At 33.3% G+C, this 18901-nt stretch overlaps 1 protein-coding gene across 1 annotated transcript in view; it reads left to right on the top strand.

Annotated features, from left to right (window-relative positions):
- The window catches only part of LOC142331333 (uncharacterized), a 100463-nt gene extending 81941 nt beyond the window's left edge, over positions 1-18522 (top strand). Inside the window, exons 3-4 of the mRNA XM_075377161.1 lie at positions 7765-8488; positions 18354-18522. Of these exons, the coding sequence (XP_075233276.1) occupies positions 7765-8460 (696 nt within the window). The 3' untranslated portion in view covers positions 8461-8488; positions 18354-18522. The remainder of the gene's footprint in view (positions 1-7764; positions 8489-18353) is intronic.
- Positions 18523-18901: the final 379 nt, after the last annotated feature.

Raw genomic sequence — 18901 nt, 5'->3', positions numbered from 1 at the left:
ATCAGATACTGAGCCTCACATCTTCACACAAGCAGAACTGAGCGACCTAATTCGTAGTTTGTGTTTGTCGAAACAACATGCAGAACTCGTAGGTCTTAAAGAATGGAATTTGTTAAACAAGGATAATAAAATTTCAGTGTATAGATATCGAAACGAAAATTTACTGAAATACTTTACAAGAGACGGTTTAATTTGTTCTTGCCATGATGTCAGGGAGCTAATGTCTGAACCGAACACTGATTATTCGTGATGGGCATTTGTTTATAAACTCATCAAAAAGAAGCTTAAAGGCGGTGCTGTTGCATAACTCGAATGAGTTTTCTTCTACACCGGTAGCACATGCTGTAGGAATGAAAGAAACATATGAAAGTACGTCAAACATTTTAATAGCTATTAAGTATGATGAACACTTAAGGCGAATCATTGCTGACCTGAAAGCGAGAGGACTTCTTCTCGGTCTCTAGAGTGGTTTACAGAATAAATGCATTTTTGGGATACTCGGGCTACAGATAAACACGCAGTTAAAGACTCGCCGAAAAGAAATCGGTTTATCCCGAGAAAGGAAAATGTGGTCGATATTCCCCTTGTCGAAGGAGATTGTACGCCGCTACACATAAAAACTAGGCCTGTTGATGAATTTTGTAAAAGCATTAGATAAAGGTGGAGACGGCTTTAAATATTTAGCTAAGGTTTTTTCACGATTAAGCGAAGCAAAAATAAAAGAGGGATATGATGCGGACTATAAAAAGAAAAGAGGATTATAAAAGAGAAGAAGAGAGAGATGCGCATTATTTTCCTTTTGTGTTCGGTGAACTCAAAAGGAAAATAAGAAAAGAAAATTGTTTGCAAAATAAAGGTAAAAATTTTAATTGTAACTATTACTATTGTTTTTGTATTCTATTATTTAAAGTTTTTCAGTATTTTAAGGGGTCATAACTAAAAATCTGAGGGTGGTCATAATTAAAAAAACTGATTATTTTAAGATTCAGTATAGAAAATACATTCTAATTCACCTACTTTTATCTCAATTCCAAATTTTTTTATTTATTTTTTTTGTGAAATCATTTATTATGTTAATTTTTTTTTACTCGTTTGGTTTGTATAATTAATAAATTTAATTTAAAATTTGAGTTTACGCAGAGGTTAATACTCTTGAATTAGCGTTCCAAACCTTGAAACCACGCTACGGTTGTTTAATAAGTAATTTGAATCCCTACTTAAATCGTTGTCTTCGATTATATATTTGTGGTATCGACAGTAATTATTTAATCGACTATTAGGTGCCGGTGTAAATTATCCGAGTGAAATTAAATACGTTTGATAAATCGATAAATTTATTTTATAGTTACATCTGTATAAACGCATACGTGAATTTCGCACGTTTTTAAATACGCAAAAGTTACGTATAATAATTTAATATTGTAAATGCTTTTATTTTAACCGTCGCAAGAAACAAATCTGTCACTCTTATGAAAAGTATAGTCGTATTTTGGAATGTCGCCCGTCCAGTACATTCGTTCGTGCTTTAGTACGAATACCTAGCTTCCTTTGTTTATTTAATATATGTAACGTTAAACACCGATACGTATTTATACAAAAGCTCAATTCATTTAAATATCATCGCGATACATAACATACGAATAAATAAATAAATACATAATTAAGATATTAAAAACAATTTTAATAACGGATATATTAGTAAATAAGAAACAAATATATGTACAGAACGTTTGACTTACGCTTGTAAATTAATATGTACAAATACAAAACGAAGACTTGCCTGTACGGTAATAGAAGTGAAAGGATTAAAGAAATGAATTATTCGCAAAATAGAAAGCACTTATTTTCTCTCATATAAGAAATAATATAATACGTTCGTATATTGTTTTAATTATAAAAACTTTTAATCGATTTGTAAAAATAGCTCGATTATTAATTTGCCTTATAAATAAATTAATAATGTTTTTATTATTTTTTAGTAAAAATAATATTTAATACGAAAAAAATCAATGAACTCTCTTTAAAAATTAATACATCCGGACTTATCGTAGTATATCTTTTTTATTTCTTGTAATGTTAAAAATAAAAACGATTTCTAAAACGTGTATTTCTCTATTATATTTCTATTTCGTAATTATTATATACGGTAAAAACATGAATATCAAATACAGTTAGCTCGCTTCAATTAGATAACGTTTTATAATTAAATAATTATACTCTAAATCTAATAAAAAGAAAAAGAAGACGATAATAACTTCTTAAGAATGAAGATATAACCAAAGCACCGATAAATTTTCCCAAAGACCGAATTAAAAATAATAAAAAATAATACTTTTTCAATTCTTTTTAAAATCGATTAAAGTAAACCCGGCACCCGACTTAAAAAAAATTTTATTTGAAAAGGAATTTTAAGACGAGTTTTTTTTCTATTGAAATAAAGAGCGTAAAGGGTTATTTAAATAAATATAAAAAAAGATTCGTTCAAAAATTGTTAATTTTTCTTCGAGCAATTTATTTTTGCAACCGCTCGCCAAAACATCGCGACCATAACTGAACATTTTGGGTTAGAGTAACGTGTCAGGAGATCATCCAAAGATAGCGACTTTAATCTTACGATATAAGCGAAGCGATTAGTTAACAAAAAAAAAGATAATAGATAATAAATAATAAATGATATGTAATAACCCTACACCCTACTTTTACCGTTTAACAGTTTTTCAATTTTCCCCCTGTGGGCTTGAGCGCGGTTGTTTTTTCATACTGAAAAATGGATCGTTTTGAGAAAGGAGAATCGGCTGATACCGCTTTTAAAATCGGCTATGAAAAATATTAAACGGTGTTCGTTTTGGTTTTAGTCGTACAAGTTTTCTACGTCAAAATGTTTATTTTTCATTTTCCTTTAAAGTAATTTTCACAAACCTACTCTTTCTGTTTAAATTCTTTGAGTTCCCCTCCACAGGTGCTTGTCTACTGGATGCTTGGAGTGAGGTGGTCTAGTACTAAACAAAAAAAAAATAGATCGTTCCACGGTAAGAACATTTACTAAATGCTCTTACCACTATAAAAAAATTGAAAACTAGTGAAATAAAAAAAAAACCTCAACACATTTACGAAATTTAAAAATTTTGTCAATTTCGGCTGAATCACTACCCGTATTGTCAATTAATTTGTGTTTAATATTGTCAGTTAATTTCTCAAACACGGTACGCTGATATATTAAATCGATTAATTAACGATTAATATAATCCCCCTTACCGGCACGTCGATACGTTCTCTAGATCTTTCGGGTTATTTGGAAGCCATCATCAGGAGTTAACATTATTCCGTTTAAGTGAAAATTTAAAAACAATTATAACCGTCCCGGTTCTACTAGTATACTATTTTCATTTTACTAGCAGGACTAGATTATACTAGTAGGACCGGGGCAGTCATGACCGTTTTTAAACAGTAACTACGATTTTAAACTTTGACTTTAACGCGTTAGTTTTAATTCCTGATGATGGCTTCCAAGTAAGCCGAAAGATCTAGAGAACGTATCGACGCGCCGGTAAGGGGGATTATATTAATCTTTAATTTATTAATTCGCGCTTACCTATATCTCCGAGTACAGAGACAATCAAGGTTAACTTGAGGCTGCGTACGTAGCCCCTCCTCGAAACGTAGCCTCTTCCACGATCTACGAAGAGACGCAGAAAACTTTGGTACGGCTATATAAAGTAATTTCAATATTTTTTGACTAGCTAGACCGATTTCCGGTAACCGATTTCAAACTTTTCTTCTACTAATTATAATTTAGCTTTACTATAATTTGATTTTTTATAGATAAAAATCAGATTAAAAGAAAATAACCATTAAATTAGCTCCACAATATACCTTCTTTTAACCCGATTATAGGATAAAAAATAATATTGTAGAAATTTTATAAATAATTACTTAGTGAAAAAAAATTATTATTTTTAGAAAATTTGTTTTTAAATGTTCCAATATCCCGTTGTATCATGGTGGTCTTTGTGATATCGGCTTAAACAGACGGTAGTTAATTTTCTATATTTATCGGATGCGGGCGGAAACTATATATCTGCTTTCAACAATAAAATTATGTATAATGTAGTATATTTGACTAAAAAAAATTAATAATAAAAAAAACATATATTTTACTCGTAATATCTTTATATGGACGTAAAATAAAATGTAATAGATTAAATAATGTAAAAAATTAATAACGACTTCTTTTTACTCCTTGTACGAAGTAAAGTAAGTGTTCTGATCGCGAATAATTTCAGTTTTCAGATTTCAACGGAAATATCCATTTTGACTAGTTTCGGCGAGACGTACGTGTGTATCCCGCACACCTTAAAAACACAGGGCGTTAAAAATCACAACTTAAAGCACAGGACGTTGAAATTTTGGATTTAGGACTTTTGTAACATCTAGTTGTGCACCTCCCCCTTTTTATTGCGATTAGCTGGACTAAGAGTCTCCAGAAAACCCAAAGTCCAAAAAATTTGGATTTTGAACTTTTTCTTAACTGCAGTAATAAGCCCTCACTGACAACTTTTCAACGATATGTCGTAAGGAGTACTTATTTTCGTCTATTCCAAATTATAGCCAAATAAAATTTTAATTAATGAAATATTTTTATTTTAGAAGGTGAAGGCACCCGTCGGTTCAAATCCGTCTTCATCTCTTTTTTTTAACTTTTTTTTTAATTGAAATATATTGATTTATTAATAATTATTAACCTCTGAGGGTAAATTTTCTTTTATGATAAACAATAATTTAATAATAATAACAATAAAAAAGAAAAATAGAAAAAAATATCGTTAAAAATAAGGTTATTAATGAAATAAAATTTTATGTACTTTTCATATTTTAAAAACGCGTATATGTAATTTAATAGCGTAGAAGAAATCATATGGTGTACACATCAGATTCTTGGACCGCGCTAAGCCTCGTTGTCCTTAGATCAACCACTTTTTCTTTTCTTCCCAGTACTAACTCATTTTCTCGAATTGCTTTTTTCGACTTATAATAATGACATTCAAATATAATTTTTCTCAAAACTTCCACGAGAGATATCCCATTCAGAGTATGATCAACTTCAATCCCGGCTTGAATTACAATGAATGAATTAAAAAATATATGGATCAAATTATTTTTTTTTTTTTTGTCTTCAGTCATTTGACTGGTTTGATGCAGCTCTCCAAGATTCCCTATCTAGTGCAAAATTATGTGTAAATCGATCAAATTATGTGTAAAATAATTTTTAAGATGTACGGTCTCAAAAAAAAATATTTTTTCACAATCATATTTAATTTGTGTGTGCGCGAGCGTGTGTGTGTGTGTGTGTGTGTGTGTGTGTGTGTGTGTGTGTGTGTGTGTGTGTGGAACCGATGAAAGTAAGCACCACTTATACAATTGAAAAGCTCTCAACGAGGGCTTACTATTGCAGTTAAAAAAAGTCAAAAATCCAACTTTTTTGATTTTAGGCTAAAAAAGCCTAAAATCAGTTCAGTCGATTGCAATTAAAATGGGAGGTGCACAACCAGATGTTACAACAGTCCTAAATCCAAAATTTCAACATACTAAGGCTAATCGTTTTTGAGTTACGCGAGATACATATGTACATACATACACACATACCTACGTACGTACAGAGTTACGCCGGAACTAGTGAAAATGGATTCAGCGATGGTCAAAATGGTTATTTCCGTTGAAATTTGAAAACTGAAATTTTTCACGATCACAATACTTCCTTAACTTCGTACAACGAAGTAAAAAAGAATGACCTTCATTTTTTACAGAAAAATTAATAAAACATAGCTGCGTTTCAAAAAAATTCAAAACAATTTAAACCCTTTAAACTCCGAATTTCAAAAAATCGATAACTTTATTTTTTGATATTCCCATGAAGATTCCACAGACCAAAAATCAAGTTAATATCTTCATTTGTTACCGATTAATTAAAAAAAAAACCAGGTTTCAAAAAAAGTCAATATCCATTTTAACCGTTTAAACTCGGAATCTCAAAAACCTAGAAATTAGTATTTAGATACTCGCACGAAGATTAAAACCAAAAATCAGGAATCTTCATTTGTTACCGAGAAATTAAACAAATAGTTTTTTAATTTCATTGTTGCTCCATTTTAACTTTTAAACTCAGAATTTAAAAAAATCCTTCTTAGTGTGCACTTACACCGTAATATGAATATCTATACAAATTTTCATCGATTTACATTCAGTAGTTTTTGTTAGGCATTGATGAATCAGTCAATCAGGACAAGTTATTTAATGTTGTGCGCACCAAGATGTTCAGGTTTTCTTGGACCGATGAACAACCGAACAACTCCAATCGAGTATATGAGAACTGGCACACACCAAGCGCGAATGGCTTTGATTTTGTTTTTTGCGTTGAGTTCTGTCTCCAAATACTTTCTCTGACTGCTGTTTGCTTGATTTATTGTTTACGACGAGGGTCTGTTTGAAACCGAGATATTTGTAAGTGTCCTCTGCCTTTAGCGGCAAACTACAGCTTTTTGGAACATCCTCATTTTCTCCCTTTATAACCTTTAGAATGGCACATTTCCCGACACCAAAGCGCATCTGGATATGATTGCTGAATACGGCACTATTCAGCAAACTTGTAAGCTCTACGTCATCGCTAGCATACAACTTGAGATCGTTCATGTATATTAGATGGTTAATAGTGTATACACTTTTCCCTTGTCAGTCGTTTTGAAACCGCGTCCTGATTGGTCCAACATACTTGAGAGAGGGTTCACAGTTAAGCAGAACCACAGGGAGCTCAAACTATCGCCCCGAAAAATATCGCATTGGTTTTGATTTATTATTATTATTAAATTGAAATAGATTTTGAAGTGAAATAAATTTATTCGACAATGACGTACGAGTATATTAGAATGACATGTAGTACAAGATCTAGACAATTTTCTTCACTAAAAAAAAAATAATATTTCAGTTCGTTAAATTTCAACAGAATCAAAAAAACGGAATGTGTCGTTGATGATTATAGCGAGAGAACGTGCTGTTCTCTTTCTGCGCTATTGTATTTTTCTATAGCGTTTTCGAAGTTTTATACGAAGTGTTTAGTATGGATCTGCGACTGTAAGTTTGTACTACGATGGTGTGTAAGTAGTGTTGTGTGAGTGTGCGTGTGTGAGGAATTTTTTTGTTCGTGCTTTTTTCTGTATTTATTTGGAAAATAGTTCAACATTCTATACGTAATATTCATTATCTCGTTTAAGTTGTCGTAGACAAGAGAAGAGATTATTTTATTTAATATAAATTTTTTTTTAGTTTTTAACTCTTATATAAACTCTTTTTTTAGTTATTAAATGCGATTTTTTTTACGATTGTTTTTTTAGTTTGAAACATGTAACAAGTCTATTTACATTCGAAGAATTACAGTAAAGTCTAATTTTACCGTCGAGCAGAAATCGGAGCAAAATGTTTCATTATTTTTATGTAACTGGAAAAGAAACTGTTTCCAGACCTTTCTTTCTAAGGTCATTTTTCTTTATTTTTACAAATAGAACAAATTCATATACAGTTTCCGCTTCTTCGTGTGATATTGTGTACATTAAAATACGTCGAATTAAGAACCTGTTCTTTCTTTATCGTGAAGTAAAGATTAAGTTTTTTCCAGGATTATGTCAATTTTTCTCAAGTAGTGTTTTTTCTATATTTCTATAAATGAATAGTTTACATTTTTTACTCGAGTTGTATTAATTTTTTATGTTTCAGGATCATACGGCGGCGGCGGCGGCGGCTAATTATTTATTCAACTATGGAGTGCACGATTTTCATACTGGTGATTTTAAAAGTCAGTGGGAACAAAGAGCCGGTGATTCAGTAAAAGGACAATACAGTTTGTTAGACTCCGATGGAACATTAAGAACTGTCGATTATACCGCTGATGACCACTCGGGCTTTAATGCTATAGTTAAAAAATCATTACCGCGTCATTCGATCGCCAAACCGATAATAACTACAAAAGATGTATTAATTAAAAAACCGATATTAACTACACATAATCATCACGCTTCCTTATACCACCCGTTGATAAAAACAGTTTACTCACAGATATCACAGTCTCTGACAAAAGCACCTTTATATAATAATAATCCAAATTTAGTATTACCGTTTACATTACAACAGAGACCGCAATTACAAGGAGGTGAAGACGAACAAGAACAACACACTAATTCGATACACAATCCGGGACCGGTTTTATTTCCTAAAAACACCGATGACACAACGGCTACACCTGACCCGTCGCAAACATCGGGCGTAACACCACCACCTCAACAATTTATACCGCCCAAATCTGTTGAATCATTAATAAATCAAATTATTAGATCGCCTGAAACACAACCGAGAGATCCTTCACAATCTGATTTACAATTTCCTACGATTGCGTATCTGAAGAGAAGAAAATGATCGCTTTAACGCATTTTTATTTAACCGGGTAAGTTATAAATTTAAGTTACTTAACTTTTAAATATCTTACTGCTTAAATAGTTACAAACCTTTTGTTTAAAAACGTAAAATACGTCAAGTTTGTCACAAACTTTGTAAAAGTATTTCAAAACGGTAACGGTCGACGCTTATAAAAGTAAATGTCCTTCGTAGATCGTATTGCATCTCCATCGACCCTCATCTTCTTAGCCGAGGTTCAAATTCTCTCCGACACAGTACTAGCTCAAAAGTCAAGTCGTACAACCATTTATATATTTATTTTTCTTCGCGCAGAAATATTATGTAAGAAATTCGTTCTTTTTAGGACTTGATTTTATCTTTTAATTAAACACGTAATTTTCTTTTCAAAAGTATCTGACCGAAATACTTTAATCTAATTTTATTTTATTTTTATTTTTTTGTCTTTTCAAGGCTTATTTTATTAAAAATTTTTACTTACGTTTTTAATCCTTTTCCTTTATATTACATCGTCAAAAGTCAAACGTTTTGATGACGTATAAAATTTTCTACGGAAAAGAGCAAGGCAAATAATTACTTCTCGAATTAGCTATCCCTGAATCCATTTTGACTAGTTTCGGGTGACGTCTATATATACGTACGAACGTATGTATCTCGCACAACCCGAAACCGATTAGCCGTAGGATATTGAAATTTTGGATTTAGTGTTGTTGTAACATCTAGTTGTGCACTTCCCTTTTTGATTGCGATCGACTGAACCAAAAGTCTTTTTCTTAACTGCAGTAGTAAGCCCTCACCGAGAGCCTTTCAACCGATATATCGTAAGTGTTACTTGTTTTCATTAGTTCCACAGGTATAGCCAAATGGTATTATAATTAAGGAAATATTTGGATCTTAGAAGAGGAAGGCACATCGTTCGAATTAAAATTCATCTCCTTTTTTAACCTTTTTTTTAATTAAAATATATTGATTTCTGTAGACAGTACCATAACTTTCCGAACAAAACCGGGCAAGTTATGCGACATTTAATTTATTTATTTAGTTTTGTTGCCGTTGTCACGGTCATTACGTACACTATAGGACTGTTATATCGAAATCGATCGATAGATTGATTTGCGTCGCATTTCTCTCGCCACCACCCCATTCGGTCGCCCTAAAGCATAAGACCGATGTCCGTGCCGTAAACGGCTACTGAGCCTCGAATCAGTTTAGCGACCGGTGTCCAAAATAGCTCCTAGAGGTAACCTAATTGCGTGAGCGAACTAAGCACGGTGTCACTCATCACTCGCTTCGTGTCTCACCACTCGCTTGTCATATATTTTAAAATGTGTAGGCGCACCCCGTCAACTACTAAAATATATATGACGTTCAATAAATTAAATTTATCTCGTTAAATAAAAACCTCGCGTTAAATAAAAACCTCTCGTTAAATAAAAACCACGCGACCTACGCGTGGCAGCGAATTGCTGCCTTACAATTCGCTGCCACGCGTAGGTCGCTGAATGACAGAAAGTACCTGTCCACCGATATTAAAGCGCTTGGAGTTTTAACCGGCAGATGGCCAGCCATAACTCTCGGGTAGTTTCCCGCAGCAGCGAGGAAGGAGTTTTCCCCTTAAATAAACTACTGATTCCGGTTCAACAAAGCAACGACATCAAGGAACACCCACACGGTCCGACAATGCGGCTCACGCCACATCGACTCGCCGCTTATGAGCGGCCAATTTTCCCCTCGACCTCTAAGTTCCAGGGTGGCCTGAGTTCTGGCCCCCCTCCAAGAGCTGGGCAGTCGAACATCATATGTTCGTTCGACTGGACCTCCCTGCAGACGCACAGCTCATCAGCTGCCAGGCGGAACCGAAACAAATATCGGTTCAGGTTCGCGTGATTGGAGAGCACCCGGGTAGGATCCTATCGCAGCCAGTCTTGATGGCCCGACTGAATTGTTCAGCCACCAATTCCACCTCCTCCCTGTGCTCCACGCGCCAATCCAACCCCTGTAAGGTAGCCGCGCACTCGCGCCGCAGCCTGTGCTGATCCAGGCCCCTTAAGTTATAGCGTCCCGAACGGGTTATAATGCGTATAACTAATAGGTTATAGGTCCCGTTATATCGTAATAATAAATATACAGGAATAACTAAAATTTTAAGAAAATAAATTATTCTGCAATAACTTCAAGAGAATAGAAGCGATATATGTAACCGCGTTCCAGACGACCTTAGCTCGCAGTCGGTAGTATTTAATTAAATCGAGGTATCCCGTACAACAAGGGCGAACTAATCTTGTTTTCTTTAAAGGTCGGTCTGCTTCTCAAAACAATTTTTTTTAGAAAACCTCGTTTGACGTATTAGTCGACAGACAACAGAATAGCAAAGGCAAACAGGAATTCGTTATAAACCAAAAACCGCCACTACAGTTTAACGAGTGATTACAACGATCTCGACATAAGGAAGGGGTAGGTAGGAAGAACTATTCGCATTTAAAAGGTACGAATAGTTATTCGTATTTAAATACTTTTCAAATCGACATTTGTCGAGTTCGCCCTTGTTTACACGGAACGCTTCAATTCACGATTCCTTTTATCAAGACCGGTATGCGTATTTTGAAGTAGATTTTATTTATTTTAATTTTAATGTTACTACAGATTTTTAAAAAAAGGTTATTCCGGTTTAGTTTAGTTAAAGGGTAAAAAACAGATAGGTAATAATTTTGTTACGAAAAGAAAGTAATATAAAATCGTAAGTAAAATCTAAAGGTAAATAAGGGAATCTTTTTTATTTACGTGAAAAGAGTTGAAAAAGCAAATGTAATAACAATAAACGAATAACTGAAACTGCAATAGCACATAACTTCAATTAAATTAATCAGTTGTCAGTCCATCGGACATTTCAACTGTTTTCTAATTGCTGAAACCGAATCACAGTTAAGTTTAAAATAAATAAACGTGTTTTTATTATTATTCTTTTGTATTAAATAAATATGAAAAATAATAACGTTACATAGATATTATTAATCCTTTTCACTGAATAATACGGAACAGAAATCCTAACAATGTGAAAGTTTTTAAGTAACACGCGATTAGTACATTATTTTGATAAAAAAGTAAAGTTTATAAATAATTTTAACGATGCAACCGTGCGGGTTTTTTTTTTGTTATTATTTGTGATATTTTATGCCCGTTCGACGATTTTATTATTTCTTTTTTATAGTTATTATTTTTCTTATAGAGCACTGTTTCCTTCGTTTTAATTTCAAGACGTCAAATTAAAAATTATATTTTAAATAAAATAATAACAGGAATAATAAATTAAAAATTAAAATTTTAACTATAAATTTTATACTATAATTTTAACTATAAAATTTCAATGCGTATAAAATTATATAATTTTATGCTTTTTTTTAATTTTTTTTGCCAGTATTAGCCGTAGCACCGATACGGATATAAAAAATAAAAACATTACCGACGAACGTTTCCGATATTTGTTCAGAACTTAAAATTTAACTTTTCTTCAACTATTTCCCTTACTTAAACGGTCTATATTATATTTCTGTTAACTTATAGTTCATAATAAGAAACCCTGTAATGAATATTAATAAAGGTTATATTAATTATTTTTAGCACAAACACGTGAAATAACATTAAGTTAAACGCATCGGTATACTAAGCGTAAAAAAACAAATTCAATTCAAAAGGCGTTATTGAAAATTATTCGAGCGAATATCTAAGTATACGTTGATCGGGACGTAGAAAATTCAGTTTTTAACATTTTTATTTAAAAAATTCAACGAAAGGGTAATATTATTTCTATATAAAAAAATTTTTTAATCGTATGCGGTTCGGTAATTTATTAAAACTGAAAACGAAAGCGAAAGGACCCTTAAGCCGAATCGTAGATTTAATTTACACAGATACGTTTTATCGTCTAGTTTGCTAGAGGTGGTTATTTTTTTTTTAAATAAGCGACTTTTCTTTTTAGCGAAGATTACACTTTCATGTAAATATTATTTTCCTAATGTGTACACGGCAATCTGTTCAACTACCGAACAGTAAGCAACCCTACCCCACAGCCCGAAGAGATGAAAATGATATGTACGACATGTAAATGAGGTATAGTCTTGTACAGACTCAGGCCGACCGTTCCTGAGATGTGTGGTTAATTAAATACCAACCGTCAAAGTACACCGGTATCTACTGTCTACTATTCAAATCCGTACAAAAGCGACTGACTTTTACTAGGGTTTTAATCTCAGAACGTTCGATTTTGAAAATCAACTGTTAAAAAACTAATTTTCGTCAACTAGTTAACCGCTAGACCGGCCCGACGGCCTACGTTCATATACGTATGCAAGATAAAATAATATTTTTATCTGTTAACTATTTCACACAGAAAAAAGTAGTGTGCTTCACCTAAATTTCTCCCTTTTGTGTCGGCTTAATACATATAATGTATATTACACTGCATTGATTAACGTACTTTCTACACGTCAAAAAATCCAAAATGATTTACGGTACGTACAGCTGTCCCATAAGTTTCCACGCGTAGTTAAAATAACATTATTTTATGAAAACCGTTTTTATTTATTTTTGTTATTTCAAGCATATTTCCGGCTGTGCTTATAAGTGTACTTCAGCAGTGGAGGACCAAAATCGAAATGTATTTTCTACACAGCGGAAATTATGTACAGCGTATTACATAAATAAAAATGGTTTTCATAAAAAAAAATATCTATTTTTCTATGTATGGAAACTTATGGGACTTTCTATGGGTATAGTGACCTTGGATATATGATTTACATTAAATTTGGTACGATGATTTCTGTATGTCGGGGCATTAACCATTTAATTTTAGTTACAAGTCGGTCAAGGAGGTAGGGAGAACCTTATGGATTACTATCTCAGAATCTTTACTCAAAGAGCAGAAAATTTATGTGTACGATTAATTGTACCTACAATCATATAGATCTAGGATTTCTTCTAACGTGTTGTTCACATCCGATGGCTATCGACTCATTCCATTGACAATTTAATGTTTGTATAAATCTTGGGTAATCTATACCTCAAATAAATCAATCGATAAATAATCTGTGGTGTCTTATCGTCGTATATCTGGTTGGTGGTCTCGGAATCTGATAGCAATGAAGCAATCTGTGAATCGACTAAGAAGAGCTGAGACTAACGAGAGGGTGATCCCGATCGGCGTGCGGCCCTAACTGCAGATTACCGCAGAGCGAGGACTAGGTATTTTCATAGCATTAAGTCCTCCAAGCGTAATTCCTGACGCTCCTTCGTTCAGGAGCAAGGGAATAGAGACCCTTAAGGCGTTGTGTATAGAGCTCTTGGACAAAAGCGCGGGAAAGATGTCCTCTTGTCAGCTTTGTCAATCCGCGAGGGTGTGGTAATTGATAAGAACCGAGTCCTTAATATTTTGCTGATTGATTTTCTCCCGGACGACACCGGTCATCCGGTGAGGTTTCATACCACCGACATGTCAGGCGGGAAGTCGCGATTTTCGAGACAGACACAATCTTCTGAGATCACTGAGCGCAAGTGCGCCAGGTGATCTGTAGCATAGCACGGCACAAGGCCCCAAGGTATGATTGTATCACAGTGGAGATCCTTGTCCGAGGGCTTCCAGTGGTCCTTAGTCCTCTAACTAAGATGTATTATTACTCTTCGCCGGTCACTTTTCGGCGTGTTGGAAGCGTGGAGACTTGGTGTTGTTGTTCAAAGGTGGCGACGAAGATCCTACTGTTAGTTCTTCTTATCGTCCACTAACGCTCTTGTTCGTGATCGACAAGGTTTTTGAGAAGGTCCTATATTTGCGTATTAATGTTAGATTGGACACTGATCATTTATGGATTCCGACCGGGCAAGAGCACTGAAGATGCCGTACTAAATGTGATGGATATAGCTTCCTCTAGTCCATGTGAATATGTATTAGGGATTTTTCTGGACATATCCGGGGCATTTAACAATTTATGGTGGCCCTCTGCCCTGTTTCAGATGCAGAGGCGTAAGTGTACACGAAATGAACTAGAAGTGCTCTCAAGTTATTTCAGCAATCGGACCGTTTTCCTGCGTCATGGCGGCTTGGAGGTCCGTAAGACCTTAACTAAAGGATGCCCTCAAGGCAGTGTTCTGAGTCTCCTTCTTTGGATCATAGAATTCGATTCGATGTTGCGTTAAAGATTGCCATGTGGTTGTCGTGTCATCGCTTATGCTGATGATGCGCCGCTACTGATTGAAGGGGATTCGCGTAACGAGGTAGAACTCCGAGCTGCTCGTGCTTGTGAGACACTCCGACTGTAGAGTCTCCAACATAAGATGATTTTCAGCCCAGAGAAAACCACAATGATGTTGCTTAATGACGATTGGCTGCTTCCCAACAAATCCGGGATTGGATGGCTGGTCTCCCCTCCCCATTCGGTACGTTACGATTCAAAAATGTCTGGGTGTTATCCTTGATGAGAATTTTCGGTTCAATGAAGATCTACAGTATGTACCAAAAAAGGCCGCTGATGCTTTTTATGGAATCCGTAGAGTCATTCATCCCGATTGGGGATTGAATTACCGTACCATGCGTATCCTTTACAAAGGTGTCAGCGAAGCTATTATGCTGTATGTTGCGCCTGTTTTGGCTCACCGCGTGGTTTTAGGTATTGCGCGGACATTTTGCTGCAGGCTCAGCGACTCCTCTTGCTGACTGTTATAGGCGGTTACAGAACAGTCTCGTGGAGGTAGTCTGTGTTATAGCCGGAATTAAACCGATAGATATCCTGGCTAATGAGCGTAAGGAACGCTACAATTCCAAGGTAAATTGACGTCAAAACGAAAGCAGGAGATTGAAGACCGGGGCCTTGCGTCTTGGTCGGTGTGGTGGGATGAATCCCCCACAGCATGGTATACACACATGGTACATTTCCTATAGCGTCTAATTTAGGTGCGATTAAATGGGTCTCCTCCAATCGGTATATCACACAGTTTCTCTCCGGGCATGATGCCTTTCGGACGAATTTGGCTAAGTTTCTTTTGGTGGATTCGAGTCGATGCCCGGATTGCGAGACTAATGGTACAGTGGATCACGTCCTCTACGTCTGTCCCCGATACGAGGTCGAACGTTCACGAACTGTTAAGGAACTTGAGAAAATACATTCCTTCCTAGATCTCCGTACCAACCGGATGATCCGTGAGGAATGGTCTATAGTGGCTGGTTTTCTTCGCGCCCTTGCAATGTGTAGGTCTGCAGAGGGAGTTTGATCGAGGTACTGGATCGTGGTAGGATCCCGGGTGGTTAGGGTTTCAATGAATAACTGGGTTTCATACAATATTACGTATAAATATCGTTTCCAATCGTACTACATTTGAACAATTAAGTTTTATATCGCTTTTAATAAATTACTTTAATGCATCAAAGAAGTAATGATAATGTTTAAAAACGGACGATAAAATCCAATTTAAAATACAGAACTAAATTTTCAACTGTATCAGATGAATATGTCTGATTCTGAGAAGTTTCATTGTTGAATGTAATTTCATATTTTTTTGAAGCGATCACCAGATTCATACATTTCTGTTTTTTGTGATTTTTTTCAAATGTTTAACTTTTTATATGAATTATCAGTTTGTGAATAAATTTTTTTTTTTTTTATGCGTCTGTAATTTTGTTTTATCGAGTTGTGATTTTTTTTATGTAGATTTCCCTTTTTATCATGTTTTGTATCACCTTCTGTTTTAATGACAGAAGGTTCTGTTATCTGCCTTGATAGTAGTTACGTTTTTATTCTTGATTGTTCTACTTGTAAATCTATCAAAGCATTCCATCAATTTAATATTTAGCGAATAAAAGCTTGTCGCTTTATTTTTTTGTCGACATGGTTCTGAAGTACTAACATCTTTCAATTTTTTAGACATAGATTCTATAAGATTAATATTTTCCTTAAATGCTCTTTGTCTTCCGATGAGGAAAATCATTGAAGTTAACGAGATTTTATCGCTGATAAATGAATTAGACTTTTACAGTCAGTTTTATTTGAAATCTGAACAGTATTTTTTAAGTTAATGGAATTATTTAACCCGTCGATAAAATTACGGGTACATTCGCAATCTTCATTAACTTTAGATTCAATAGTTTGAGTAAACTTAAAAGAGTACTTAAGTGAATTATACGTTTCACAATGACGCTGTATATGTTTATTGAGCTGAGCTTTAGAAGCAAATACTGCAGGATGTAAGTGACACTGATTAAAGAACGGTTGACCTAAGTTTACGCTATCAATTTTCAGAAATAATTTTTGAAACGATGTCTTTATCATTTTCTGCACGTAAACCATTCAAATAGTTTTAAAATAGCTCCTTATGTAATAATTTATCAGAATGTTTCTTCATGCGTTATTAAATTGCATTTTTATTTTTGAAAACGTAGCATGTTTGGTATTCAAATATACCTTTCAAGGTAGCTCATTAATTTGAACTGTAAAATCATCTTGTATTACACTGTTAGTCAGAATGTTTGTGGATAAAGATTGCCGACTTCATCCACAATTACAAGATAAGACTCATAAGGCATGTTAGTAATCATAGTTTCATTATTCTTATCTTCTCTGCGTTTCATTTTTTTTATCTTGATCAAAATGAAACTATTTAAATCGCATTTGAATCTTGTTTTTAACTCTGAAACAGATGTAGGATTTTAATGCGGAATGTTTGAAGGAAGTGAACTTGTCTGAAGAAAACTTTGTTACAAATAATATCTGAATACTTTGTATTAGGTCCATTCTAAACGCACTCGGTTTCATTTTGATGCGAGCTCTTTTCTGTTTTATACAAGAAAACCCGTCTCGGTAAGTTACTATTACTGTGCTTATATCATTTGCTACGAAGAAACAGCGTTTTCTTTTTTATAATGTCTGAAATGACAATAATTACGATGGCATAATTACTACTGTAGAAAGGATAATTAATTAAAAATATCCCTTCGATGGCAGCATCGGTCCTGTATTATTATAAACTAGTTTATTAATATTATTTCAACAATACCTGAAAAACCTCTGGATAAAATTGAAATAAAAGTAAGGTTAACGTATCATCATTCTTCACTTATTTCACAATTAAATTAAAGTTAATGAAAAGTACCTCTCTGTTTAGCAATTGCTCTTTAATCGTAATAATATTAATAACTTGAATTAATAATATAAATCATTAACCGTATAAATAAATTAAAATGATATTATAACAATATGAATTTTTGCGAACCCATTTCCAATGTCGTATAATGTCTGTATCTCCTTTAATTACTCTCTTGTATTAATCGTAAATTACAAGTATTGAATTTTTAAGAGTATGAATTGTAGAACCTTCAATATCCGCGATCGGAGGATCAAAATATGTTCGAATAACTAACTGCTTCGGTGTAGTACCTCGATTAAGTGTAATTACTCTATATATTAATTTTGCCGGTTCGTATTTTGTAATAAATAAAAGACATTGTCCGGTCGATAATTAAATTTAATAGGTTACAATGATCATTACATGTTTAACGTTTTAGTTTGAGTTATTCTAAATGAAGATAGTTTTTTAACTTAGGTAATTTAATATTTCACTTAATATTAAATTTTCTCTGTGCGGTTTAGGTCGGTCGGTATGTTAATTTAAAAAAATGGTCTTTATCTCAAAAACCAAAAGGTTTTTTAAACTTTTTGTGGCATTCCTACTGCAAATCGTGACCGATCTTTTTTTTTAAAAATATTTAATAAATAAAATCATAGAATATGTTATTCATGTTTTCATAACTAACTTTTACATTTTGCTATAAAACCGTTGGATGTTAAGTTTACATGTTTATTTTATAATATAGATACTATACTTATTATTAACATAAGAACATTTTTTTGTTTCAGTCCATCAACATCTCATTACTATTTTATAAAGAAGAAAAGGAAATAATTATAATTATTAAACACCATGGTATTTTTGTATATAGCTAGCCTATTGCATATCTAATTTAACTTTATTATAGTATAATTCATTTATAAATATGTAAGCATTTTTTCATGTATGTGTGTGCGTGTATGTGTGTGTGTTTGTAAATTTATAATTTTTATTATAGTTAAATAGTTTCATTAATTTATAAAACGGGCCATTTTAATAATCGATTGATTTCTTTTACGTACACAATAAAAGAAATTATTAATATATTTTATTTTATTAATAAAATTTGTAAGTGGCAAATTCATAATCTTAAAAACAGTGATTTTTTTCTCTTCATTACTCGGAAAAAGAAAGAGTTATACTAGACAGTTATTGAAATTAATTGGAAAATACGAACGCTTTCAAAGACCATTTACAAAAAATAAACGTTAATCAATTTCTGTTTCATACGTAGATAGAAAATATTTATTTTATAGTGTTTTGTAATTATTTTTTCTACGGCTATATTATAACGTTT

The sequence above is a fragment of the Lycorma delicatula genome, chromosome 10 (genome assembly GCF_047948215.1).
Source record: "Lycorma delicatula isolate Av1 chromosome 10, ASM4794821v1, whole genome shotgun sequence".
In the NCBI taxonomy this organism is placed as follows: domain Eukaryota; kingdom Metazoa; phylum Arthropoda; class Insecta; order Hemiptera; family Fulgoridae; genus Lycorma; species Lycorma delicatula.
This window is presented reverse-complemented; position numbering and strand designations above follow the sequence as displayed.